Below are 26,417 nucleotides of genomic sequence, written 5' to 3'. Positions count from 1 at the left end.
ATAAACTCAACTGACCATTACGCTGATAACACCACTGGAAGATGACAAGAGATGAATTCAAGTGAAATGCCCAAACATGCACCAACCGGCAACAGATGGAAGAAGTCCAAGGACCAGTAAGCAGAGAATCCCTGGCCCTACCTCGGCTCTGGTTGCCAGTTCTGGACTCATTGTGACTGTCTCCTCCATGGGGGAGCTGCCTGGGGCTGTTCAGGGGAGAGAGGCTCTGTGGTCCAGGATGGAGGGTGGGGGACAGTCCAGGGGGTGGGGGGAACAGTGTGGGGGGTGGTTCTGTGGTCCTAGGGGGTAAAGAGGGGTATGTGTGCATGGGGTATGTGTGCTTTGTGGGGGGGAGGCACAGGGGCTCTTTGGTCCTGGGGGAGTGGCACAGGGGGCTCCCCAAGGAATAGCTGGCTCCAGGCTGGCCCTCATGTGCCTGGAATCCTGGAGGCAACCAGGTCGGGGGTGAAATGCTCAAAACTGCTGGAAACATCAGAGCTCACAGACCCTCAACATCAATCATGACAGAAGTGTTTTTTTAATAAACTCAAGTTTTAGGAAATCTTCGTCCATATTGGTATTGCATGGATTTTGTAAACAGGTTGGGGGAAGGGACATACTTCCCTATGGCATGATGCCAACTGACGCTGGACAAGGGTCGCCCAACACCCTAGCACTGCGATGGGAGTGCCTGAGTCTGGCAGAACCACTCGTGAATGCAGAAACCATCTGTAAGATGCTCTGAGCATGAAGAAAAAATCACTGGTGGTATCGGCTTGGAGGAGGCATCTTCAGATAAAAAGAATCTCAAAACAATACAACAAACAAAAGCACAGTCTGGAAAAATGGGAGGCTACAGGCGCCGTGGCAGAGAGCGTGGCAGAGAATGTAGGCTTGGCCCTGCCAACCAGCCATGGGACCACAGGGGAGACCCAAGAGGACCACCCCTCAAAGCCCCGGTTATAAAGGTCTGGGAACACATCTGGTAAGATGCCACCACAAATGTACCCAATTCCTACCATCCGGGCACATCGCGTGTGTGTCACCAGCTTCATCCAGCCCCAGGTGTTGGCTAACTGATAAAATCCCATGTGAGAACACAGAACAACTGTGTTGTGAGAACACAGAACAACTCCCTGTCCTCATCTTCAAGTAAGGACACACAATATCGAAAATACCCCTGATAAACTTTTGTTAGAACGAAACACCACCACCCAAGGAAGTGCAATTTAATGACACAGAACTAAGGGTTAGCTGGTGGGACCCATGGCAGACCCTAACCTGCTCTGTCAACACCCCAGACCCTTCGTGTGCTCCCACAACAGCCCACCGCTCCCTCCAGTCTGCTCCTGCCCTCCTGCTACAGCTCCACATTGTGCCGAGGTGCCTGCCTGAGCTGGTTCAGACACCAGGGGGAACGTCTGTGCACACAACCCCTCTCATCCCCAGCCAACAGAGCCAACCCATCCTGCCAGGGGAATAAGGGGGTGGGATGGGAAGAATCAGGAGCAGACTAGCTGTGGAGTGCAAAGAGCACACCTGTGACTCACCCCCCTCCAGTGCCTGGTCCCATTGGCTGATAGAGTGTGGCTGAGCAGGCCCAACTCTGGGTGGCCTGGGTGGCGGGACACCCAGATAGTGGACCCTGGATATCCTCAGCACCCCGCCTCCCCATACATGTCCCCAGCATAGACAGCAGGGCTGCAGGCTGGCCAGCCACATATGTCCTCCTATGCAAGGGGACAGGGGTAGCTGGCTGAGCCCGGCAAGCCTGGGGACCCCGGGGTCCTGGGAACCACAGTGGGAGAGCCCTGGTTACAAGCTATACCCACAGTAAGACAGTCTGCCTCCACAGTGGAGGGGGGCTTCCCAGCACATCTTTAGGAGACTTGCGTTAACTCAGTGAAATTTTCCAGATGACCAGCATGTGAGGTCACAAAAGTACGCGTGGGTAACAAACCTATTCAAGGGATGCCTGGGTGGCTCAGTGGTTGAGCGTCTGCCTCTGGCTCAGGGCGTGATCCTGCGGTCCAGTGATCAAGTCCTGCATCGGACTCCCTGTGAGGAGCCTGCTTCTCCCTCTGCCACTCTCTGTGTGTCTCTCATAAATAAATAAATAAAATCCTTAAAAACAAACAAACCTATTCAAATATAAGACAGTGAAGGAGTTGAACCTAAGATACAGTTTCAGAGTCTACATGGCAACTAACATGTAAAAATGCTATGGTTTCCCTCACACTTCAATAGCACACAATGAGCTGCAACGGGCTGATGCAGAGGTGCATGGAGTAGTCCAGCCGCATGCCCTATGCAGACACCCCTGAGGTCTGCAGCAACATGGCCACCCTCACACTTTATTTATTTATTTTTGTGGGGGGAGAGGAGTCATTTTTCATTAAAATTAAATGTACATTAAAATTTTTGCTAACATGACTTATGTTAACACATAACAGGCTTAAAATGTTTGAATGAATTAATACTTCCCATTTTACGTTTCAAATACAGTCAACGCTAGATGAAAAACAATCTAAAGGGTCTGTGAGGTTCTCAGTAATTTTCAGGAGTGTCGGGAGGATCCCGCAGTGGCTGGCCAACAAGGACAGAGGCTGGAGGAGGTTGGAGGCTGGAGGTTGGAGGAAGCTGGAGGCTAGAGAAGGCTAGAGGAGGCTGAAGGAGGCTGGACTGGGACCAGAGGGGACAGAGATCTGTGCTGGAGATGGGCATCAAGCAGCCTGGGTCTGCAGCATGAATGCAGCAACCTCCCTCAGAGCAGCACCTTCTCCCTAACACCTGTCCCTCCAGGGGTGTGGCATGAGGTTGGTCCAAGACCCAGATGTGGTGATGTGGGAAGAAGGCACATAAAACAGGTTCAATAGCAGAACAGCCTTAAATGTCACTTCACATGCAGCCCTAGTAAGATAGAGGAGAAGGAGAGAGCAGGAGGGGATGCGAGGAGGCACCCCAGGCAGCACACTGGCCCTCCACCTGCCGCCTTCAGGGTCTGCTGCCCTGGGGGCTCCTTGTTCCTCAGGTCCCCAGCTCACTATGGATTGTCATGGGCGCCATGCTAAAAGGGGGCAACCCCTTCTGAGCCAATCAGAAAAGTGTCCTTTTCAGAGATGAAGTGACCAAGTGAACAGGCCCCGGTCTCTGTCACCTTCCCGATCTCCTCATGTCCAGCTCTCCAGAGCCAGCTGAGCATCTCCCAGTACCACCGCCTTCAGCGACATCGGGGTGCTCACCTGAGAGCAGCAGGGGTGGGAGTATCTACACCAGGGAAACCGGCAAGAGTGACAAACCAGGTCTGTCCTGTTCCCCAGACAGCCGGCTGTTGAACGTTTGCAGCACACCACAGCTTGGATCACAGGACTAATTAACCTCCCATTCACAACATGATCAGTCGTCATCTCCACGCAAATCCACGTTCCTCATGGGCTCAGTAAAGCAGGACCAGCTCTGCTCCCCTTGGCTTACGGCAGATGGTCTGACGGATGCTTGACAGATGCATGCTAGCCAACCTGTCCCGTCCCCCCCAACCGACCCTGCATACTTGTGACTCATGACAGGCAGCGCTGGGTCCCTCTCCCCAGACACCCCACCAGGGCAGGGACAAGGCACCCGGGGCAAACACAGTAGGTGGGAGCTGCTACCAGGCCTACAACAGTAAATAGAGCCACTTCCAGCAGTTTTGTGGTGGTGGCCGCCTGGAGAGCAGAGTGAAAAGATGCTTGGGCACCTGGTGCCACCACACAGTGTCCAGTATGAAAATGCATTGACAGCTTTGATCGAGCCTATTTCAATGTCATCATTTAACAGACTTAGGAAATACAAGAGAAATGAATGGGGCTACGAAGCAGAAGGCTGCCCGTCTGAGATTGGCGCTGACATGACGGAACTTCTGTGAAGCTGATCAGGGCTCTCTCTGCCTCTGTCAACTGTTCTCAGACTCCCAGAGAACTCTAGAGATGAAGGGATGTGAGGAAGAGCCTGTGTCCAGGGTCGGGCAGCTGGGCACCGATTCTGGGCCTGTGGGTCCATGCTCTGCTCTTCTTCCTGCCTGACCGGAAGGGGGGACAGAGACTGCCCTCCTTGCCTTCCCCATGGGAGCTCCAGGCCCACCTCCCAGCCCCTCCCCTGAAGGCTGTCATCACTCCTGGGGCTGACCCACAGAGACCACAGTGGCAACAATGTGAGCAACCCAAAGTAGGAGGCTGACATCCAAGAGTCCATACAGGTGAACGTGGGGGGGGGGGTGAATCCGCCCACACAGAACTCAAGATGCCCCCTTAAAGGGGAGGAGTATGCTTCCCTCTTCTCAAATGTGGGCTGTGCAGCAATGTCCTTCTACAGGGGCAGCAGTGGCAGTGGCAGACACACCCCAAGGTCACACCACAGAAACAGGCCGTGTTGGGAGCAGGGACCAGGGATTCAGTGCAATGAAAGAACATTGCACCTCCAGGGTCTCCTCCCGGAAACCCACACCCCAGTCTAACCACGAGACAAACATCAGAGCAACTCAAACTGAGGGGAATTCTACAAAACACCTGACCAGCACTTCTCAAATCCGCTATGGTCATCCCCAAACAGGTAAGTCTGAGAAACTGTCACAGCCCAGAGGGGCCCAAGGAGAGGGGACAACTGAACATCTGTCGTCGTGTGGGGTCCTGGGACAGAACAAAGGCGTCGGGGAAAATCTACAAGAATCTGAGTCAAGTGTGGACTTCAGCTGATGGTAACCACTGACACTGGTTAGCTTGTCATAACTGACATAGACACAAACGTGGCGTTAACAACCAGGAGACCGCGGTATTCTGTACTATGTTCCCAACTTCTCTGAAAACCCAAAACTGTTCTAAAAAATAAAGTCTATTTTCACACACACACACCCATGGCCGAAGCACCTGTGGGTCCCCCAGCTCCACCTTCCAGACCCCCCCTATGCCCCAGGGTCACCACTAGCCATCAAAAGAAAGTGAGTCACAGCCTTTTTACTTAAGGCTGTAACCTCAGTCTCGGGTCTCACGGTGACACGAGGCCTCAGGACATGCTGATTCACAACAGCCACGCACGCCCACGTCCACCTGTGAAGACCTTTCTTAGCGCCATTTCTCCTGCGTAATTTAGCCTCGGGAAGGTATAATCTAGATGGTATCCAGATAAACACAGCAGCAAGAACACAACTATTGGTCCATACTCCTTCCCAAGACCAAAGTCAGAGGGAGACAAACACCAATGAGAAAAGAAGCACAGAGCAAGCGGCACCACATCAGAAGCTGGAAAGCAGATGGTCTGGCAGTCTGCAGGGGTCTGAGCAGCACTGATCCCTCAAAGGCCGGTGAGTCAGAGGCTCTGTGCACCAGAAAGTGAGGTGCCCACAGCGTGGGCTCCCAGCCCTGACCTCACCCAGTGCAGCTGGGGGCATGAAGACTCAGCCTGGGGGGATAGCAGTTCCCTTCCCCAGGGCTGGGACAGCCCAGCCCCTTCCCAGGCAGAACACTCCCCTGGCCACCACACTGCAATGTACACCAGCTCTGTGGTGCCCCATGTGTCAACAGAGGCAGATGACCAAGGGTTGCCCAAGGCTGTGGAAATCCTCCTAGGCCAAAGCCCACTGAGAAAAAGAACTCCGGTAGAAACAGAGCCGTGTCAAGGGCCAAAGGAAACACCAAAGAAGATGACTTTACCACTCACTCCACAGCACTACCGCATGGCCTAACCTCTTCACTGCTGCTCCGAGTTCAGACCATGCCATGGTCCTCACAGTGATGGGAGCCATGCCCATGGTCAGCACCCCACTTCCCAGGGTCTGAACCACAGGGTGGACATGGCTGTGACCAAGGTCACATGGCTGGTAAGTGGCTGAGTGGGGACCGTGCACTGTGCCAAAGAACACAGACTCAAGCCCAGGTCCCAGGGGGTGAACCCCAGCTCCACAGCACGTGGCTATGATCTGGGAAAACTGCTTGACCTCTCCATGATTCAGGTGCCATTCTCACCACTGGACAGAGACAACAGCAGTACATCCTGCGTCAGGCATAGTGAGGGTGACACCAGCTCACAAGTGGGGAGCCTTGAACCACAAGTGTTTAAGAACTTGCACAATTACATTATATCATGGGGCCTCTTGCCACAGTTAATAACCTCAAAGAAACAGTGTGATCTCCCACCTCTAAAACAGGAGCAGGTCACTATTATTTTTTTTTTAATTCATTAGAAAGAGGGAGAGCATGAGCCAGGGGAATGGCAGAGAGAGGGAAAAGCAGACTCCACACTGAGCAGGGAGCCTGACAAGGGACTTGATCCCAGAACCTGGAGATAGATGAAGGTAGACACTCAAACGCCTGAGCCACCCAGGGGCCCCCAAGCCACTATTTTAAAAAGGAACCTTTAAAGCCTAAGAAAGAGCTCTCAGAATGAAAAACAAAGAAAAAGACAACAAATAAGAGATGGTTTTGACATGAAAAATGTAAGATATCTCCTAGAAAATAAAAGAAACAGAAGTGGAAAACAGACAAGAAAATTAAAGGCCGGTCGGGGGGGTGCCAACAAATGACTCATGGTAGCTCTAGAAAGTGACAACTGTAGGGTAAGGGACCATCAAGGAAAGAAACAGGGCAGCCCCAGTGACTTAGCGGTTTAGTGCCGCCTTCAGCCCAGGGCATGATCCTGGAGACCCGGGATCAAGTCCCGCATTGGACACCCTGCGTGGGGTCTGCTTCTCCCTCTGTTCTCCCTCTGCCTGTGTCTCTGCCTCTCTCTCTCAAATAAATAAATAAATAAATAAATAAATAAATAATAAAATCTTTAAAAAAAAAAAAAAGAAACAAAAGCATCTCATGCCCAGTGTCTTCAGTTCCTGCACTGTAACTTCTCAGCACAAGAGACAAGAAAGGCCACAGCAAGACATATCACAATGAAACTTGAAAACAATAAAGACAAAAAAAAAAAAAAAATCCTGAACACTTTCAGGAGAAAATAAAGCACACACAAAAATAAAAATGGTCCCTGACTTCTGGGAGGCTGGAGGACATGGGTACAATCCTTTTAAAATGCTCGGAGCGGGGTGGGGGGAGCAAACTGTTTCCAGTCTGGCTTCTATAACCAGCTAAACTATCACAAGGGCCCAGGATATACTGTGCTGAGGCCCGGGGGCACCAGGAGGGATGTGGTGCAGACATTGGGGAAGGGCTGCCCTCCTGGAAAAATTATGGGCAAATTTGAGACAAGACTTCTAGAAATGCCAAGGAAGGGGTGGGGAAAGCAAGGCAATTATTATCCCCAAGAAAAACTAAAAGTTGTACAAGAAAAAAAAAATGTAATGCTAATGGCTTGTGAATATTTTTCCAATCCGCCATAATGTAAACACTCAGTGATTAAACAATAAAAGTTGACCTAACCCTATATTGGGAGCAGAAAAAGAGAGCTGACCCATTCCAGAGACAGAGGGGAAGAGGTAACATCCCAAACAGGAAAGTCTAGAAGCTGCAGCATAGGTGCGTTATTTAGAAATCTGGAAATGCCAAGAAGAGCCACTCGGATGGGAAGTGAGCCCCTCCTGGAGGGGAGGAAGGGGCAGGGACACCTGTTCTCTCTTCGTAAACCACATGGAAGTATTCAATACCTTAAAACATAAACATGTCAAGCTCAAAATCAAATTCAAAATCTGAAAATAATGTACAACGCAAACTTGATACATAAGCATTTAGCAGTAACGATATGGTTTCCCGACCAAGACAAGGCATGCCCAGCCTGTCCATGCTCAGCATGACTTTATTCAGTTTCCTCTACAATTGCATCTCACAGATGAGTACTCGGAGGCATGGCACGGGGCTGTGTGGGGCTGAGCGAACAGACAGCCCATGTGGTGCTGACCACCCGCTTCCCACCCAAGGCCCTTCACACACGCACACACCGCGAGGCTCCATCTTGTTACAAATCAGATGTTTTTAAATTTCCCGTTAGGAGAAGCTTAAACAAGCAGCAAACTTAAAAAAACAACAACAACAACAACAAAAAACCTCAGACACATTCTAACCACCAAACTGAGCAATAAAACATAAATTCAACCAAAAAAATAAATAAATAAATAAAACATAAATTCAGGATCCCCTCCACCCACACGGACATTGGGGTACAATCTCCCATTCACCCCATAAGTGTGCATGCACCAAATGTGAAGCACATCTGTCTGATTGCACTTACAGCACCTTAGAAATAACCTCCGAAAAAGGATTTATTAGTTATCAACGTGGCATTCCTGCCTTGCCTGACTCTGAACTTCGCCCAGGGAGACGGCAGACCTGTCCACTGGCTCACAGTCACCTGGGGTGGATGGAATTGACTAGGTCAGCCCAGAAGCCACAGAGACACTGAACAGAAAAGACAGCAGTCATAGATGAGGTGCCTTACTCTACCTACTTAGGATAATCCTAAAAATAAACTGCTATTCCAAATACACCTGTGGGGGATTTGTGGGGCTGTCTTCTGTGCCATAACTTTATTACCAAAAGCAATGTGAACATTGAATGTGCAATTGGTTCAGACAGCTTCGGAGAAAGCCCTTCTGCTCCTCCCATAAAGCCCCACACACGTCCAGGGGGCCTGCTTCGTGCCATCCAACTCTCATGGAGTAGTGGTTGTGGGGGCAGTGATCCTCAGGGCCACTCACCCTGCAAGAGGAAGGAAACAGCACAAGCAAAGGCCCAGTGGCAGCAGGGATTAGAGACCCCAGCCCCTAGAATCCTCATTCACCACAGACAAGGGGGGTAGACACAGGAGGTTATGGTCTCTGAATGTAAACACCAAAGACGTATCAAACCTGGCATGGAGGCTTACCCTCAGCGGGCCTGGTGCGGTTCTGGAGAGCAGCCGTTCAGGGCTGCCCCCCTTACCCCTGCACAGCCTCAAAACAGCCTCTGGTCAGTCAAGGAAACGGCCACTGCCTCGTCTTTGGATCTTGGAGCCTGACCCCAGGCACCTGCTGACCTGAGCTTCGGCCCAATGCGTTGACCTCCATGGGCTGCACTGTGCCACATCTGGGTGGTCAGAAATGCCAAATGCAATGCAGCCCTTGCCACCACATCTACACCAGAGGGAGCAAACAGACCTCTGGGGGGTGCTTCGGGGCAGGAGTCTCTGGTAGGACCACAGATGACCCTGTGTTCCCACCATGCTGACCCCGATGGGAGGGGCTGAGGGCAGCATCCATTGGGGGTCTGGGACCGTCCAAGGCCCTCAGCTGCTCCGTGTGACCGACAGGATGACAGGCGGCCCTGGATGTGACGTCTGGGAGGTTAGCGGGACCTCAGAGTTGGGCAAACAGTACATACAACTCCTTACATAACTGTCAGCGGCTCTGAAGTTTGTGACAGCACCTTGTCAGTGGCTGACGCCCTAGGACAGGAGGAAGAGGAGACTCCATGTGGATCTGACCGGGACACAGACACAGGTGACACCCAGCCACAGCCCCACCTGACAGCAGCAACACACAGTGGGGCTTTCTGGGGGATTCGCTCTCCCAACCTGTCCCCGCGTGGGGCTCTAAGCCCTGCCGAAGCCCTGAGGCCCAGAAGCCACCTGCCCAGGCCCGTGTTCAGGGTAGCCCGGCAGCGTAGCAGCACCGTGAGGGTTCACATCAGCCACGCACTCATAGCGCGTGACCACACGGAAGGAAAGAGGCCAAGATGTCCCAGACATCCCAAGAAACTATGACACAGCTAATTTCTCCTCGTTGGCAAGCACACACGTGAGCCGACACCCCGCTCCTCTCCTCTCCCACGCACCCACCAGCACACCCTGGATTTCATAATATTCAAGGATCCAGAACTAACGCGTTAGCCCTGCGACCCGGGCTGGCGGCAGAGAGCAGCGACTGTCCCTCCTGCTCCTGGGGGAGGGGCAGGCTGGCTCAGAGGCCTCTGGGTCACCCCAGCACCATCCACACCAGGGGCTACCCATCCCGGCAGCCCGTCCACCCAGGGCATCAGCCGCCTGCCAGCCTAAGGTGGGGGGTGTCTACTGTGGTTGTTTTTTTTACAAAAACACCTTGCAAAATGGACGTCACCAAACACCCACATTCCCACATCCCCACCAGCCACCAAGCAGCCCCCGGGCGCATCTGGGTCTACCTCCAACCATCTCAGAATAGAACACCGGACGCCGGCACCACGCTCATCACCGACACCCGTGGACCCCGGTGGAGTGAGCCGGGCACGTCAACACCAGCCGTGCCACCCAGACTCCAACACGACGCTGTCGTCAACGCAGACACGGGGCCAGGACCAGCAGAGGCGCGCAGAGCGGCGGCAGCTCTGCGGAGCTCGGTGCAGGGGAGCAGGTGCGGGCTGCTGCCACCAGCCTCGCGGCCGGGGGCTCCTGCCTGCAGCATCGCAGCTCGTTGGACCCCTTGCCTGCAGCAATGCAGAGTAGGGAGCGAGCGGGGCACACGCGCGTGCACACTGGCCACGGCAGACCAGTCACCCTACCGGCACGCGCCGCCGCCACACTGCCCTCAGCCAGAGCCCCCGCACCCGGCTGCTGGATAAGCATGAGATGGTTGGTGTCCCCTGGCTGCCCAGCCGCGCTGACAGGCCTCGCTTCCCAGGGACACATTTCCTTCCGGCACCCCCGCATCGGCTACTCTGCTCGCTCCTCTGGGGCCTGTTTTGCTAAAAATCTGTCACCTCAGAAACAAGAGCCTCTCACCGCTCTGCACCCCCACCCCCACCCCGCGGCTCAGAGCCCCGTGGCTGCATCCCTGCCCCCGGCTGGCAGCACATCCACGCGGCGCTGAGGCTGCGGCCAGGCCCCTGCCCTGGACCCAGCAGCCAGGCAGCATCGCCGCCGCGTACTCATACTCGGCCTGCACCCAGGCAGGAAGGCACGAGCGATGTGCATTACTCACCGGGCTTTCTTCTCCCGCCTGCTCAGCACAGGGTTCTTTATGCTCTACGGAGCGGTGGGCGTGCAGGGAGGCATCTTCCTTCCCTTTAGTGAGCCGACACTGCCCTCCACTCCCCTCGGACCCACAATGGGCAGGGTGCGCTCAAAGGCGAGGAGCAGATATTTAAAGGAAGGCTGGCCGGCCCGTCCCCCGCCTCTCACATCCCTGCCTCCTCATGTCTCCAGGCCGGGTGGTACCCGGCTCCCCTGGGAGCCGGCAGCTGAGGCAGCAACTAAAACACGGCCTGGATACCGAGGAGCTGACGTCACACGAAAACAAGCATCTCTGCATCAGGACGGTCCTGGAAGAGAACGTAGGGCAGCGGCCAAGAGGAGGCGGCTCATTCCCAGAGCCCTCCAAGTGCAGGATCCATGGAGACTGACCCCAGTGGGCCAGGTCAGGCCCCCGCATGGGATGTGGGGAAGCAGCGGCCACTGAGTGCAAGCGACCTCCAGCCTGTGTCCACAGAGGCCCAGAAGGGGCTGGCACAAAGACTCATGGGCTCCAAGGCCTGGGGGCCAGGGACCCAGAAGGGGAGGGAGGGAGAAGCCACGGTTCTAGCCACTGTGGCTAGGTGAGAGCCCAAACCCAATTCCCTCCAATTCCAAGGAAGAGATGCCAGCAGCCTAGGCCGGGGAGTTCGTCCAGCCTCCTGGAGTCCCAGACCTACGCTGACCCTACGTGGTCCAGGGTGCCTGGGAGGTTAGGCAAAACTGCTACCCCACCCTCCAGCATACGCCTGCTATGGGCCAGGGAGAGGCACATTCCTGGCCTGAACCACCACTGTGCATCACCTATAAGCAGGTGCCAGGCCCCCAGATCTGTGCTCGCTCCTGTGCATGGCACAGAGTCAAGGCCAAAGCTCTGGGTTCAAGCTCCAGCTCCTTCAGTTGTTTGAAGCGGGGCCTAAAGTCACTTCAGAGCTCCAATTGCCCGGCAGCCAACCAGCTGTGCGAGGGCATTTCACACACCGTGTCTTGAGAATATAACAGGTAGAGGCCGAGGGCCCCAAGGCTCTGCCACTGGCAGCGAGGGCTGGAGAACAGCAGGGCTTGGTGCCCTGAGCAACACGCTAAGGATGGCTTGTAATTTCTTAGACACGTGGAAATCGCACGAAACACAAATCTCACAAATTTCAGTGCCCGAAATAAAGTTTATCATGGCCCATTTGTTTGACTACGGCAGCGCAGCTGCTGCAGCACAGACCACACATTTACTACCTGGGCCTTTCCAGAATGTCTGCAGACCCCTGACTGAGACTTCAGAATCATAAAGTAACTGAACCACCATGTCTCCAGGGCACCCAAAGGGAAGGGCAAACACCTCCCAGGTCCACCATAAAGCCTCACCCACCAAGAGCTTTATGGCCCAAGCCTGACCTCCAGCCAAGAGCATGCACGTCCAATGCAGAGCAAAACACCAGTTTCAAAGAACTCTAGAAAACCCAGGCTAAACTGGCAGATTGCTAATTTTAATGGAAGCCTATTTTGGGTGGATAACTAGCTTTTCCAGTTTGTTGCAAGTAATTTGAGACAAAGCTGAATGAAACTAGATTTTAAATAAAACAATAGACATACCTATAAATACCAGGGAAAAATAGGCATATCTCAGGAGGATTCCAAGGTAACCCGCCCACCGGGGCCTGGAGGATGCTCCCTGAGGGCTTCAGCCCCCAGGCCAAGCTCCACATACCCTAGAGCTCTGCTTCGTTCCTCATGCAGATGACACCACCGGCCCTTCAACACACCTGCCCGGCTGGCGGTGGGGGTGAGCTGGCCTCACTGGGTGCTTAGCATGTCCCTGGAGCCCTTGGAAACGCTGTTAATGTCCACATAGCCCCATGAAGTGGCTATGACCACAGACCCCCTACAGGGAAGGGAAGTCAGGGAGCCGCACCCACCTGCCTGACACCACACAGCTAGAGAAGGCCCACTTCTTGGGGTCATCCTTCCCCAGATGCTGGGCTCAGCCCCAGAACCCACCCCCACAGCCATCCTGGGTGACCAGATAGGCCTCTGTAGTGTGCTGGGTGCTGCCAGTGCAGTAGAACATGGGACACCTCTCCCGAGGGAGCTGATCCCACAGCCACCAGCCCACCCAGGGGCATCTGTGTCACCCAAGTGTGAAGACAGGCCAGGATCAGGCCCACAGAGCACAGGATGTGCCAGATTTCAATGGCCTTTTGGGACACTGCTTGCTTTGAAGACAGGATCTGCTGCCACCAAACCCCCCCGACTTCTATGTTCTCCATGGACTCTCAGGACCAACTCCACTGTCCCTGCTCAGCCTTTGTACAGTTACCCTTGCCCTGGTAGGTGCCTTGAGTCTTCACCACAGGCCACAGGGAGGCCAGGGGGGGGCCTTAGCTGAGGGGGTGGGGCCACCCTGCCCCACCACAGGCTGCCAGGGCCAGCAGCCACCCACCAAGGGTTCCCGAAGCCTAGGAGAAGGGGCACAGAGATGCCTGGACTAATGAGGGAGAGTTGGCTGCAGGGCCTGCATCCAGCTCCATGTGGAAAGTCCTGCCGGCAGGTGAGACTCCTCCTCCAGGAAGCCCCCTCAGGACCATCACGGAGGCACCAGGTAGTAGGAGCCGTTCTCACTGCCAGGGTGGGGACCCCTCTTATTAATTGCATTAGGTCTGCTACCCTGTAAGTGCTACCAGCTGCCCTTTAGAGACACACTGATTAACCATTTGCTCTGCGCTTTTGCAAAGTATTTTTTCTAGATATTTATTTATGTATTTGAGAGACAGCGTGTGCATGAGTAGGGGTGAAAGACAAAGAGAGAGAGAGAGAGAGAATCTCAAGCAGACTCCATGCTGAGTGTCAAGACACAGGTGGGCTTAATCTAACAACCCTGAGCTCATGACCTGAGTTGAAATCAAGAGTTGGGTGCTTTACTGAGTGAGCCCCGCCAGCACCCCCTTGCAAACACTATTTTATACATGATCCCATTATTCCTATTTTGCAGGCAAGAATTGGAGTCACAGACATACACGTGGGAGGCGCCATGTGAAGACAGAGCAGAAGAGAGTTGGAGCAAAGTGCCAACAGGGGCCTGTGTCCCCCACCAGAAGCGGAGCATTGGAAGGCATCCTATATCAGAGGACAAACGCCTCCAGACTGAGACAGGGCAACACTCTTCTGAGCTTGCAGCCCTTTGCTACAGACCCAGGGGTAGACACTGTCAGGGAACCACACCACGGTCAGGGAGAGACTGAGGTCAGGGAGAGACCTCAGACCCCTCTCACTGCCAAGTGCCACCTTTCTCTGGGTCTCTCCTTCACAAGACCAGCCCCACCCCATCCACCCAGTGACACCACCAGTGTAGGGGACTGCTCTGTTATTTGTTTCGGGGGCCATGGCCCAGGTGTGTGCAGTGCATTATCAATTCCCCACAGCCCCCAAGTAAGGCATTTGCTGCATCTTACAGGTGAAGAGATGCAGGCTCCCTGCAGGGCCCGGCAGAACACATAGTCTTGGGTTTGCTGCATGTGGAGTCCAAGAGCTCTGACCACTCAAGACAAAGAGACTGTGTCACACCAGACACCAGGCCAACACTATCCCAGACACAGACTCACATTCCAGACTAAAATGCAAGAAACATTTTTTTTTCTACCCTTTGGGGTAGCCAGAAAGGAAAATATTAACAGATTTGAACATGCAAACCTCAAACGTTAACATTTCCGTGTGACCTGAGGCATTAAAAGGCACGTGACAGAGAAGCGGTTTGGAAGAAAATGTCTGCAGTGTGCACCAGGACCCCCGAAGAGCATGGCCAGCCTGGGGATGGGCACAGCTGGGAACAGACTGTGCACACAGGGGGTAAAGGCAGGGGGTGAGGCCCAAGGCCCTCGTGGCCTGGAGGGGACCCATGAGGCCACAAAGCCCTCTGTGCTGCCTGGCACACTCCTCCTGGAGCCAGCAGGTGCACCTCCCGCAGACACTGGAGCTGCCATGTTACTCCTGTGCTTCAGCCAACCACCTAGAGCCACCAGAGGTGTGCCACACTTTGGGTTCCCACAGAGTCATTGGCCCACCAAACTGCCAGGATTCTCAGTTCCTTATCATGTCACACGTGCAGTCCTGGCATGCCTGGAAATGTACTACCACTTGGTGGGAGGGGTCCTCCTGGGTCTCCCAGCTCCGATGGGGCCCTTGCTGCTGATAGCAGGAATCCCGGCCTCCCAGCTGAATCTCCACGCATGGTCACCTCCATCGCTCACACCTGATGGGCAGCACATGGCCAGCTGAGGTCAGCTCATGTGGGCCCAAAACTGGCCTCATGGGGCCCCACTGATCGTTTATCCTGGCGATGCCTCAACATAGACAAACTCCATTAGACTTTATGGTGTGGCCAAAACCAGGCTACTCGTTTAGTACTTTCGAACCCTCGAACCTGCATGATTGCCACAGCAGCATGATTAACACAATCTAGGACATGGGGACAGCCAAGGGTCCATTGATACACAAACGGATAAGCGAGCTGCAGGAAATCCACACAATGGCATCAGCACAATAAACTGACACGGCCGGACAGCTGCACACATGTTCTTCCCGAGAGCTCACAGGCCATTCTCAGGACAGCCCACACCAGTGGCCACAAGTCTCACTGGATTTTAAAAGATAAATATACAAAGTGTCTTCTGCAACCACCACAGGATGAAGTCTGACATGAATGACAGAAGGACAACTAGAAAAGTCACCAGGGTCTGCAAATTAAACACAGCCTTGAACAACCAACGGATCAAAGGAGGAATCACAGGGGAAATAAAGCAAACTTAGAGACACATGAATCCAGAAGCACAGCAATCAGAACTTCTGGGGTCTAGGGCCACAGGGCAGGGGTCATGGGCCAGGGGCATGCAGCTGTGACAGCCAACTCCAAAACTGCAACCTGAACCACGACCAGTCACGAACAGCTAACTTCGTGACTTGCAGAAAAATCATTCCCAAAGCCGTAGAAGTAAGGGAGTAATAAGGATCCCAATAAGGAATTCCTTGAGGAACCTGGACCCTTCACACACCCTGACTTCCAGCCAAGCATTGAACCTCTCCAGTCTCTCTTAGACGCATGTCAAGTTCTAGTCATTGAAGACCAGACTAGTCACTGTCTAGGTTTAGACAGATTCATGTTACAAAAATAGTACAAATATTTCCAATCTAAATAGGCAGTTTTGCGGGTGTCCAATGCCTCAGTCGGGTTAGGCATGTGATTCCAGATTTCAGCTCAGGTTGTAATCTCAGGACCATGAGATCAAGTCCTGAGTCAGGCTCTGCGATGGGGAAGGAGCCTGCTTGGGATTCTCCTTCTCCCTCTGCTCCTCCCCACTGCTCATATGCGTGTACTCTAAAAACAAACAAGCAGGGGCACCTGGGTGGCTCAGGTGGTTAAGTACCTGCCTTTGGCTTAGGTCATGATCCCAGGGTCCTGGGAATGGACCCCACATCAGGCTCCTTGCTCAGTGGGGAGTCTGCTTCTCCTTCTGCCTCTCCCTGCCACTCCCCCTGCTTGTGCTCACTCTCTCTCTGTCAAGTAAATTAATTTGGGCAGCCCGGGTGGCCCAGCAGTTTAGCACCGGCTTCAGCCCGGGCTGTGATCTTAGAGACCGGGGATCGAGTCCCACATCAGGCTCCCTGCATGGAGCCTGCTTCTCCTTCTGCCTGTGTCTCTGCCTCTCTCTCTCTCTCTCTGTGTCTGTCATGAATAAGTAAATTAAATTAAAAAAATAATAAATTAATTAATTTTTAAAATAAAAATGTAAAAAAGGCAAACAAACAAATGCATAAATAAGTAGCTTTTATTTAGGCCTAAAGGTGTTGGAAGACCTAAGGCTAAAGTTGCTACAGAATTTCTAAATGGCAGAGTTCCTGACTACAATGTAGTCCCATATCATTTTGATAAAAAAGTTACTCAACTTTCAAAACAAAAAACAATACTCAACAAAGCACAGAAGTCACTATGTGTCTCTTCCCCCTCATACCAACACACAATGAACTCAGTTCTGTCCCGGCCTCTACCTGGAGATAGAATCCAATCCCACAGGTGAACGCTCAAGGTCTTCCCTCCTCCCAGACTTCAGAGGTCAGTCACCAATCCAGGTTGTCACCTGTGTTTCTGACACAATGGCTACAGACTGGACATTCCCACAACCCCTTTCTGGGTGTGATTAATTTGCTAGAGTGGCTGGATTAACTCAGGAACAGACCCATGTAGGGAAAGGTACTGGGGAAGGGCATGGAGCTTCCACGCTCTCCGGACAAGCCACTCTCCCCGCATCTCCATGTGTTCGTGAACCCAGAAGTTCTGTGAACGCTCCTTTTGGGGTTTTAGGGAGGTTCTTTCGCAGGGAAGATTGATTCAACCTGCAGCCTGTCCCTTCTCCGCACAGGTCAGCGGGGAGGGCTGGCACCTCCAATCCTCAGGCAACAAGGTCTTTCTGGTCACCACCCCATCCTGAGGCTATCTAGAGGCCCCACCCTAAAGTACCTTATCAGCACACACACAAGTGTGTTCCAAAGGGACTCTGAATGAATGACAAAAGACACTCCCATCACCCAAGAGACTCCAGGGAATTTAGGAGCTCTGCCAGAAACTGAGGACAAAACCCTATACACATCCCATTATAGCACAAATGGAAACTACCTCAACAGAGTAAAAGCCATGTATGAAACCCCTCAGCAAACATCTCACTGAGTGGTGCAAGACTGAAAGCTTTTCATCCAAGATCAGGAGGATCTTAGAAAACAAGACAAGGATGCTCACTCTTCTATTCAACATTGTAGTAGAAGTTCTAGCAGGAGCAATTAGGCAAGAAAAAAAATAAGAGCACAAATTAGAAAGGGATAAGTAAAATGATCTCTGTTTGCTGATGATACAGAAAACCCTCATGATTCCACAAAAAAGTTGTCAGAACTAATAAATCCAGCAAAAGAGGACACAAAGCCAACACACAGAAATCAGTTGCATTTTTATACGAGAGCAGTAACAACCCAACCCAAAAAAGAAATTAAGAAAACAGTTCCATTTACGATAGCATCGAGAATAAAATACTTAAGAATAAACCTACCAAGGAGGTGAAAGATGTGCATACTGAAAACTACAAAAACGCTGAAAGAAATGAAATGTGACAAAAATAAGTAAGATATCCCATGTGTATGGGTTAGAAGGCATAATGCTGTCTTGGTGTTAATACCACCCAAACCAACCTACAGATTCCATGCAATCCCAAAATCCCAATGATATGTTTTGCAGGAATAGAAATACCCATCCTAAAAATCATCTCAAGGGACCCAGAACAGCCAAACCATCTTGAAAAAGAACAAAGCTAAAGGCCTCACGCTCCATGATTTCAAAACTTACTACAGTAACCAAAAAAATGTGAAGTTGGCATAAAAACAAACATATGAAGTCCAAGAGAATAGAGAGCCCAGAAACCAATCCTCCCCAGCACCCCCGTAAGATGATTTTTGACGGGGGCACTCAAATCATTCCCCCCCATTCAGTGGGGGAAAGGCTGGTCTTTTCAACGAATGGTACTGAGAAAACTGGATATCTATATGCAAAAGAATGAAGTTGGACCCCTACCTCACACCATATACAAAACTGAACCCAAAATCCATCAAAGACCTAAATGTAAGGCCTAAAATTATAAAACTCTGAGAAGAAACTATAGGATAAAACTTCACCACATTGTATTTGACAATGATTTCCTGCATGTGACAGCACAGGCAACAAAACCAAAAACACACAAATGGGACTTGAAAACTTAAAAATTATGTGCATCAAGAGACATGATCCACAGAGGAAAACAGCAACCCACAGGATGGGAGAAAATATTTGCAAATCATATGACTGATAGGGGATTAAAACCCAGAATATAGGGATTCCTGGGTGGCTCAGCAGTTTAGGGTCTGCCTTCAGCTCAAGGCATGATCCTGGAGACCCAGGATCGAGTCCCGCATTGGGTTCCCTGCAAATAGCCTGCTTCTCCCTCTGCCTATGTCTCTGCCTCTCTCTCTGTGGGTCTCTCATGAATAAATAAATAAAATATTTTAAAAAACAAAAACCCCAGAATATAAAGAAATCTCCCAAAACCCAGTATTAAAAAAAATTAACAATCGGCTCCAAGATGAGCAAAGGACTTGAACAGACATTTCTCCAAAGAAGACATACAGATGGCCAATAAGCACAGGAAAAGATGCTTGACATCCCTCTTCATCAGGGAGATGCAAACTGGCACTGCAGGGGAAAGATGACCTCACACTCCTGAGTATGGCCAGAAAACTGCAAGTGAGGATGAGGACGTGGGGAAATCAGGAACCCATGCACTGCTAGTAGGAATGCAGATTGGTGCAGCCACTATGGGAGACAGTGGGAAGGCTCCTCCAAAACTTAAACAAAAAACTACCACACAATACAGAAGTTCCACTTGTGAGTATATACCCCTCAGAAGTTGAAAGCAGGGTCTCGAAGAGATATCTGCACACCCATGCTCACAGCAGCATGATTCCCAAAAGCTAAAGCAGGGAAGCAACCCAGGTGTCCATCCACGGAAGAATGGAGAAACCAGATGTAGTCTATATGTACAATGGAATACTTACTATTCAACCCTAGAAGAAAATCCTGACATACACTTCGACATCGATGAACCCAGAGAACGTTATGCTGAGTAGAAGAACCAGTCACAAAAGGACAAATCCAGTTTGATTCCGTTTATATGAGGTACCCAGAGTAGTCAAAATCACAGCACAGAAGGTGGGAGGGTGGGAGCCAGGGGCTGGGAGTTAGTGTTTATTGGGGGCAGAGCTGCAATTTTATAAGATGAGAGAAGTTCTGGAGGTGGACGGTAGTGATGGTTGCACAACAATGTTAATTAATATCAACAAACTGTACATGTAAACATGGTCAAGATAGTTTTATGTTAGATGTAATTTACCACAGTAAAAAATTTGGAAAAGAAAGGAATTTAGTTTTGGCACATGCTAAAACAGGTGTAAACTCCGTAGACACCATGCTAAGTAAAAGACACCTAGGGTTCCATTATGGGAAGCATCCAAACCAGGTAAACCCACAGAGACTGTTGGGGGTTGGGTGGAGGCGGGACGGGGAGTGGCTGCTGATGGATGTGAGGTTTCCTCTCCAGAGATGTTCCAGAAGTAGGGAGAGGCGGTGTTGCACAGCACTATGAGTATACTAAGTGCCACAGAATCATTCACTTTACAGTGGTTAAATATTAAATTTTGTTATGTGTACTTTACACAAATTTTTTAAAGATTTATTTATTCCAGAGACAGACAGAATACAACACAGACATGCACGCGAGGGAGGGGCAGAGGGAGAGAGAGAACCCCAAGCAGACTCCCTGCTGAGCACAGAGCCTATGGTGGGTCTTGATCCCATGACCCCAAGATCATGACCCAAACTGAAACCAAGAGTCATACACTCAACTGACTGAGCCACCCAGGCACCCCACTTTATACAATTTTTTAAAACTATAAAACCGATTAAATTCATATTCACAACCTGAGCAGAATGTTCTGGAAGGTGTTTTGCTGAGAGTAGACACAGGCCCAGATGGTGCAAGGTGGCCCTTACAGGTGGACGTGCCCAGGTGCCACCATGGGGCTGCATTTCTACTGCCTGTCCATCTCCGGCCAGTCTATCAACCCATCCAGCCCTCTTCACACGGTCCTGATATAGGTCAAGGGCACCATTCACATGGCACCTGTCTGATCCTTCTCACTGCCCTGGCATCAGGCACATTGCTCAAAGCCAAAAAATGGACCACACAGCATGCCTGTTCACCATGGCCATCAGTGACCAGAACACACTAACCCTGACCGTCCAAGATTAGCCTTAAAATCAAGCCACAAGAGTAAAATACTGGGGAGAACACCTACAAAGAGCCCAGGAGCCCCCTCGTGAGGAAGGCATTCTGCTCACACACCCCTGGCCAGTGAGATGAGGCCACCCTTCCCCTGTGTGCACGGTGCTTGGGATCTGTGGGCAGGGAGTGACAGCACCTGTCAACCACCCTCAGCCCCTCCCCAGGACCTGCCACCTCTGAGGGCCTGGGAGAACGGTCAACAATACTGAGTAGTCATGAAAGCCTCAGGGCGGCCCCTGGTAAGCATCTCAAGGACCCACTTGCAGGCCAAGACAGGATGGCACTTTGGTGAAGCTCACCACATTCCCGACATTCCCCCACAGTGACACCATCGGTGCCGGGCCACTCCCCCTTCTACCTGCCTCGGAGACCCAAGACCCCTTCCTGCATTGCAGAGGCTGATGAGCCCACAGAAGGCCTGGTGTGATGGTGAGTCCAGGCCCCTGCAGGCAGTTCTTATTACGTCTGCTCCTCGCTGGCCCACCCTGTCTATTCTGGAGCCCACTGCATGTCCCACCCCACAAACCTCTCTGGACCCACACCCTGGCAGCTCCCAGGTCCCACGCTCAGCAAAGCCACACAAGCACACAAGTATCCACTGCTCTGGCCCAGGTGCACCTGTCTAGACCCCACAGCCGGGAGGCGCCATTGCTGGAACATTCTCCATGGACAGCTCTTCTCCCACTACCCGCTCAATGCAGCTTCTGCCCCCACTACCCCGGCATTTGTCACTGTCTGGCCTGTCATCTCCTCCCAAGGGGCTCCCACTGACCCTACCCAGGCTTGTAATGCCCGCGCAGCACCGAGGGAAGCACCAGTCCCTGTGCCTCCTTACATTCCCCCCGAAACCACCCCTCACGTCCACTACCACATCAGCTCACCCCGGCAGCATGTCCAGCCTGCCTGGGGGCAGCTCCAGCCTCAGACCACCTTGTATGACTCCCACCAGGAGTCTATAGTCCACGTTTCTCATGGCCTTGCTGGCTGCCCCTTCAGGGTCCCCTGTTCTCTGTGGGAGCCCCAAGGCCAGGCCCCAACTGCCAGTTGCTCTCTCTTTGCTGAGGAACCCCAAACCTACCTTCAGCCACACTGCTTTCCTAAACCCTAGATGCATGCACAGACACCTGCCCACCTACCATCTCCCCCAGGCCTGGTAAGCAACAGGAACTAGGCACAGCCTCTGCCAGAACCTGCTCCCAGGCAGAGGCACCTGCCTCAGTAACAAGAGGCTAGCCCAGAGCCCATCCCAGGGACCTGCTGAGAAGGGGCTGAGCCAGGTCCCCAAGGCGGAGCAAGAAGCCACCTTTGCCCCAAGGTCCTTACTCACACAACAGAGACAGCACAGGACCAGGCCAACAGAGGGTCCGGGTGGTTGGTGAGCCCCATCTGGGTGATCTGCCCTCGGGGACACAGGGGGACAAACTTCTCTGACCTGTTTGGGGTCCGATGGCCCCTGGGACTTCAGCCCCTACAACAGGCCCACGTGGAGATGGAGTGGAGGCTCCTACCTTGTCCCTGGGAGCCAGTGTACAACCAGGTCTGGGGTGGCCATAGCCGCGGCAAATGCCTGGGAGCAGCATCCAGTTGTCCCAGACTGGGCCCTTCCCTCCTCAGGGACTTTTCCTGACGGCGCCAAGGCACCAAGCCAGTGCCCCAAAGGCAGCATCTGTTAACCAGAATGCACTCACACGCAGGCAGAGGCAAGCACACCATGAAAACTCGACGTCAGGTCACACTATCCACTACTGCTCTGCCTCTGGTCTCTGTGCAAGGATAACCGCTCCTAAGCCATGGCCACTAAAGGTGCCCGTCTCCACCTTCCCAACATAACAGATCAGAATTCAAGCCATAACATGCAACACGAGTCATAGGAAAACAGCAGTACTCACTGTCTTCTCCTGGACACGGCATGCCTGGCTGCTCAGGGGTGCTGGGGAACACTGGATAGAGGAGAAAGAGCAGTGTGTCATTTGGTGCATCCTTGTGCCAGGCCCTGTGCCAGGCAGGCTACCCCGATGAACCGTCACACAAACTCTGCTGCTGATACACCTACTCTCAGGAGATGCTCCCTGTGGCAAAATTTTGGCAGCCCAAGGAAGCTGGTGTCAAATCTCCTTTTAAAGGACTTCAAAATGCAGTGAAAAACACAGGGGGAAAAGCCATCGGGGGACCTCAATGGCAGAGCTGCCCCCAGAATGCTCCTTCTGTGGGCAGTAAATTAACATGGGAAGTCAGGAGCTGCACCTACCTGGAGAATGGACTTCTGAAAGCACATTAGCTTCCATTTCGCACTCAAGGTAGAGTTCAAAATTAAGTATCTTAAAATATACCCTGGGCTTCCATAACAGATTATTAAAACAGAAGCTTAAAAAGTATTAAAACTTAGCTGAAGCAACCATTCCCTTAATGTAGAAAATAAAACGGGGTTTTTAAAGCATCAGAGCTTTTGGTGTTGAAAGACTCACTGCCATAATCAGGAGCGGGGCCAGGCTAGGTCCTTAGTGTAAACCACATTTACATAAAGAGCTACAGAAGCTGGAAATGTAACCAACTCCTAGCCCTGCACCAGGGAAAATGAGGAGCCCGCAGAAAACCACTGGGTTGGAGCTCTGGTCAAGTGCTTGGGATCGTCCGTCCCTGCCCACTCACCCTACCCCCAGCCACAAGCCTGGGCTGCACAAGAGTGAATGCAGACATCACTGGTCAGAACTACACTCAGACACCCTACAGAACCCCGAGTGCTGGGGGGCAGGCTGAAACTCCCAATTTTTAGACTATACTGAAATCAGAACAATTCTTATTTCTCATGACTCAATTTATGACACAGCTCTGAGCTTAACAAGCTGAGGACAGTTGTGAGCCAGGAGACAACACAGCAGGGTCACGGCCACCCCGTGCAGATCCAGGCACAGTCCCCTGCCCTGCCTGCCCTCATACACTCTGGATTGGGACCCTTTCACATTCTGAAAAGGCAGAAGCCAATGAGAGAGCCCAGGCTTCTGATGCACCCAGTGAAGCCAGCCTCCAGAGAATGGGGACGAGGACCAGCACCCAGAACCCAGGCCGCTGTATTCCAGAGAGAAGGAGCCTTTCTGACTTTATCAGCTACAGCAACTTCTATTTGGGTCAATAAAATATAAGATCAAAAACAAACCCAAATTGCACTAGATTCAACATCATTAAATTATCTGGAATTCTAAGATTTTCTTTAAAAAAGATTTTATTTTTCATTCACGACAGACACAGAGAAAGAGAGAAAGGCAGAGACACAGGCAGAGGGAGAAGCAGGCTCCATGCAGGGAGCCTGACGTGGGACTCCATCCCAGGTCCCCAGGATCACACCCTGGGCCAAAGGCGGCACTAAACCTCTGGGCCACCAGGGCTGCCCTGGAATCCTAAGATTTTATTTACTTATTTATGTATTTATTTATTTATTTTTATTTATTTATTTATTTACTTATTTTTGTTTATTTATTTATTTACTTACTTATTTATTTATTTATTTATTTATTTATTTATTTTATTTTTTTGGAATCCTAAGATTTTAAATCACAATCTTCCACGCAGCTTCCAGTCCCCAGGCCATCTCCCATCTCCCCAGACCACAAGGAGACCACTCCTCCCCTCCAGCCACCACTGACCGTGAATGATGAGCCCTTCATCCCTGCGCTGACAGGCCAGGCGGAAGGCCTCCTCCAGCTCCATTTGGGAGGACACAGTGCAGGGGTCACCTAGGTAGGGCAAGAGACATCACTGAGGCTGCCAGAGGCCTAAGGCAAAGGAGTACAATTCAAGTAGGGAAGGGCAGAGCCTGGCTGCTCCCGGCCAGGCACCCACCGCAGAGTTGGGGGAATCCAAGAACAGCTGGCTGGGCCTGGAAGTACGTCTGACTTCCAGGGACCCACAGCAGGAGGGAAGGAGTCCACCCAGAGCCCCCAGAAGTCCACCTAGAGAGCTAAACTCTGCCAATCTTCCCGGCTTGGGCAAGGATAAGGGTGTTCTTAGGTTGGTCCTAGATGAAAGGAAAGGCTCCCTGCCCCCATCCTGGATGGGAACATAGAAACACACAGAGCCCCTGCACCAGGGCCCAACTGCTGCTCCCCTATGCTGTCTGCAGCCAGCTGGACTGTGTTCCCATCCCCAGCCTTCTCAGACGCCTGTGTGACTTAGAGGGAGAAGGCTGGACAGGGAGGGAAGGACTCTGGCGCCCGAGCAACTTACCCTCCCCCTTTCCCTGACAAGATGAAAATAAGAAAGACTTATCCTTCCAAATCAGCCACTGGAAAGCCCAGGACAGAACGGAAGAACAGGGAAAGATGGCCAGAGCTGGTCCCAGGGGGACCGGGAGACCTCTGCCGCCCCTTCCCCATCTGCCCTGCAGGGGACTCTCCTCCCTCCCGACCCCCGAAAACACAGCTTCCTTTCCAGTAACCACTACAATAAGTGATTTCCAGCATCCTGACCCCAAAGACAGGTGTTAACTAGCTTAATGCCATCATTTTAAGGGGGCTGATCTCACTTCATCCACACAGAAGATTTAGAGATTTATAGTCTGACAGACACATGACCCAGGCCTACCTTCATTGTCCACCCACTTAAGGGTGAGCGGGTGCCCCTGACGGAGACTGCACATCTCTCGCACTTCATCACAGAGCTCCTCGAAGGTCATTGCTGCATCTAGGCTGGTGATCAGGATGTCCCTAGGGCAAAGAGGATGGACATGCTTCACCAAGGAGCACATTTAAATCAAATTAAATACTACTGATTGAGTTATTGGTTACATAAATGAAAATTCTCGCAAACAAAATATTACAGGCCTCTCAACAGAACTACTGACCAGTCTCATGGATGCCCCAGCACAGAAAGGAAAGATCTATCCTGTGCCTAGATGTGCCTAGATGGAGAAGTGGGGGTATCAGAAAGCATGGACTGTGGAAGCCGGGCAAGCACTTGCTCAGGCATCAAGTTCAAATTCCACTCAAAAGGTCACATAGGAGGGGTACAGGTGGGGTGGACAGTGCGTCCAGTTCAAGCCCACTGGCTTCATCAGACCTTCCCCCAAAGCTGATGGTGTGAACAGTAGACCAGACTGGAGCTGGAAAGAGGAAGACCCCCATGTGGTTGTTTCTGTGAGCTTAGTTAGACAAGGGCTGAGACTCAATCTGGCAAAGCAGGGTCTCCACCTCCATGGTACATTCATTACCTGGAAATACCCTCAAAACACGGTACTGCTGCATCCTGCTTGGACCCCACTCAGACCCTGGTGACGGCACATCCTCCAAAGGCCAACTTGGGGGCTCCCTATTTTTAACAATGACATCTTCAATGGGTCTGACCTTCTGTTGTGGCCCCGCTGTCCAAAACAACCTCCCAGCAGCCAGGCGGCAGCATAGTCCATCCGGAGTACCAGGACCCTGGAGGCCTGGATAAGTGAGCCCCTTGGGGGAGGGACCAGGGCAGGGGCAGCAGGAGGGAGTGGGGAGCAGGGGTAAGGCAGGAACCTCAGTACAGTCCAGGTACTACCTACCACCAAGGGAGAAAGGAAGAGTGTGGGAGGAGGAGGAGGAAGAGGGAGGGGATGAG

General features: G+C 52.1%; 1 protein-coding gene across 5 annotated transcripts in view; it reads right to left on the bottom strand.

The window, feature by feature from the left end:
• The window catches only part of PRKCZ (protein kinase C zeta), a 101,238-nt gene that overhangs the window by 73,386 nt on the left and 1,435 nt on the right, over positions 1-26,417 (bottom strand). For 2 of the 5 annotated variants that reach the window (XM_025427461.3, XM_025427466.3), the window contains exons 2-4: positions 25,413-25,534; positions 24,476-24,565; positions 22,724-22,774 (exon numbers count right to left, since the gene is read on the bottom strand). In XM_025427461.3, coding sequence (XP_025283246.1) covers positions 22,724-22,774; positions 24,476-24,565; positions 25,413-25,534 — 263 coding nt within the window. Of the gene's footprint in view, positions 1-10,127; positions 10,277-10,484; positions 10,648-22,723; positions 22,775-24,475; positions 24,566-25,412; positions 25,535-26,170; positions 26,248-26,417 lie in introns of those variants that run through there. The other 3 variants (XM_035715970.2, XM_025427462.3, XM_025427463.3) reach the window with 3 other exon arrangements.

The sequence above is a fragment of the Canis lupus genome, chromosome 5 (genome assembly GCF_003254725.2).
Source record: "Canis lupus dingo isolate Sandy chromosome 5, ASM325472v2, whole genome shotgun sequence".
NCBI lineage: Eukaryota > Metazoa > Chordata > Mammalia > Carnivora > Canidae > Canis > Canis lupus.
The sequence above is the reverse complement of the archived record's forward strand: the minus strand, read 5'-3'. Positions and strand labels throughout refer to the sequence as shown.